The sequence below is a fragment of the Centruroides vittatus genome, unplaced genomic scaffold, assembly GCF_030686945.1.
Source record: "Centruroides vittatus isolate TY-2023 unplaced genomic scaffold, ASM3068694v2 contig_113, whole genome shotgun sequence".
Classification (NCBI taxonomy): Eukaryota; Metazoa; Arthropoda; class Arachnida; order Scorpiones; family Buthidae; genus Centruroides; species Centruroides vittatus.
Genome location: NW_027120725.1, coordinates 360,464 through 362,315, shown reverse-complemented (window position 1 = coordinate 362,315; position 1,852 = coordinate 360,464). Strand labels below are relative to the sequence as shown.

At 36.4% G+C, this 1,852-nt stretch overlaps 1 protein-coding gene across 1 annotated transcript; it reads left to right on the top strand.

Annotated features, from left to right (window-relative positions):
- The first annotated feature begins 498 nt into the window (after nt 1-498).
- Nucleotides 499-954, top strand: LOC136978034 (26S proteasome regulatory subunit 4-like). Its single transcript, XM_067273681.1, has one exon. It carries the CDS (start codon nt 499-501, stop codon nt 952-954), a length of 456 nt encoding a protein of 151 aa, XP_067129782.1.
- Nucleotides 955-1,852: the final 898 nt, after the last annotated feature.

Below are 1,852 nucleotides of genomic sequence, written 5' to 3'. Positions count from 1 at the left end.
AGTACAGTACACCCGAATTACAAGTAAATAAAAGCTAAACGATAAAACTAAAAGTTTCATTTAAAATATATATTGTTAATTTATAAAACATTTATTAATTATGTAAGCAAATACTTAATAAATCGGTTTAAATGAATTTATTTAACGTATTAAAATGTAATGATTTAAAACTAGAATATTTATAAGATAATGTCTCATTTGTTATGATTTGTAGAATGCAACTACCCATAACTGTTCAATTAAGGATATTCTTATGTGTTTTTTGTTATGACAAACAATTAATGTATAAAAATTCTGGAAAATTTTTATTTAATAAATTAATTATCGTTAAGATTTATTTTTAATTTAAATTTTGTAAGATATTTCGAGTTTCAACAATTGAACATTTTGAAATTAATTACAATTCGTGTATGAACTAATAATGTCACGAGCGTAATTGTAATTATAACAATACTTAAAGTGTCTATAATCAAGTTAACAACAAATTATTAGTTGATAATGAGATCATGGCCTTCAAAACCGAATAAGAAGAAAGACATAGCAATTCCTGTCGAAATGCAAAAGCGCAAAGTGAAAACAGAAAACAAGGATGCGGCAAAATTACCACGAGTAACTTTTAATAAACACTGCCGTTTGAAAATACTTAAAATGGAAAGAATCAAAGATTATTTGGTGATGGAAGAAGAATTTCTTAGAAATCAACAAAACTACACCAATAAAAAATTTGAAGAAGTAGTAATCGTCGAGGTTTTTCGAGATTATCCATTAGTCGTAGGTGAAATGAAAGAACCGTTCGAGGGTAATTTTACCATAGTTTCCACACCAGAAGGAGTTCCGATTGTCTTACTCGTTGACAAAACTAAGCTGCAATCCGATTCTTCTGTCTTACTTGACGATACGGATTGTTCAATCTCCGGAATTATTGAAGAAAATGCCGATTCTTCTGCTTTCTAAAATGATAACTAAGATCCCGTTTCAATCCTACGACGATATAGGGGGTTTGTAAAATCAAATCAGAGAAATCAAGGAAGTAGTCAAATTGCCGTTGACTCATCCGGATTATTTTGACAGAATGGGCATAACTCCATCTTTTGGTGGAGTTGTGCCCATGTTCGTCGAGACCGAGCGACACGAACTTAAATTAACTGTTATCGGGAACGGTGGTAGTTGGCCTTGTCGGCCCTGGGAACTTCTTAACACGCAAGAGATGTATGACCTCTTTCAAAAGCTTATTAAGAAATATTTCCAAACCACGACCATCAGGTAGGAATTGCTGCAACCGGGACGATTGCTCTACCAACTTTTTGCAACTTTTTCACGTAAAGCTTGTATGTATTTTCCCCTTACCCTTCGCCTTTCCGCGTATACCCATTGTAAGCACACTAGCTGTTGTGTAAGGCAACAAGGCAGGCTACACGTACGGTACTTGTTTGTAAATAGTTTTACTCTGTTAATCAGTGGCGTGCCGTGACATTTGATGATAGGGAAGCTGTGTTTCTGTAAGAAGCCGACTTCCAGGGGCAATCAGTTAATTGCGCGTCGGTGATAGGTCTAGGGTCCATTCGTACGTGCGTGGTGGGGGAGGAGACAAAGACAACAAGTATCTGACAAAAACCGTTTATTTTAAACATAAAATAAACATACACTATGTACAAAATAGTTTGCTTTAGGACATTCGGCCGTTCGGTCGTCCCGGACGTCGATTGCGGTTCTTCGATCGTGCGATCGAAGATGCGCCGAGACAGTGGCGTTGACGAGTCTGTAACGCACGGGGGGGTGCGTTCTTTTATTTCTCCGCGTAACTCCGCGCGAGCGACATCCGTTTAAAAATTCCTGCGAAAACGCGTTCCTA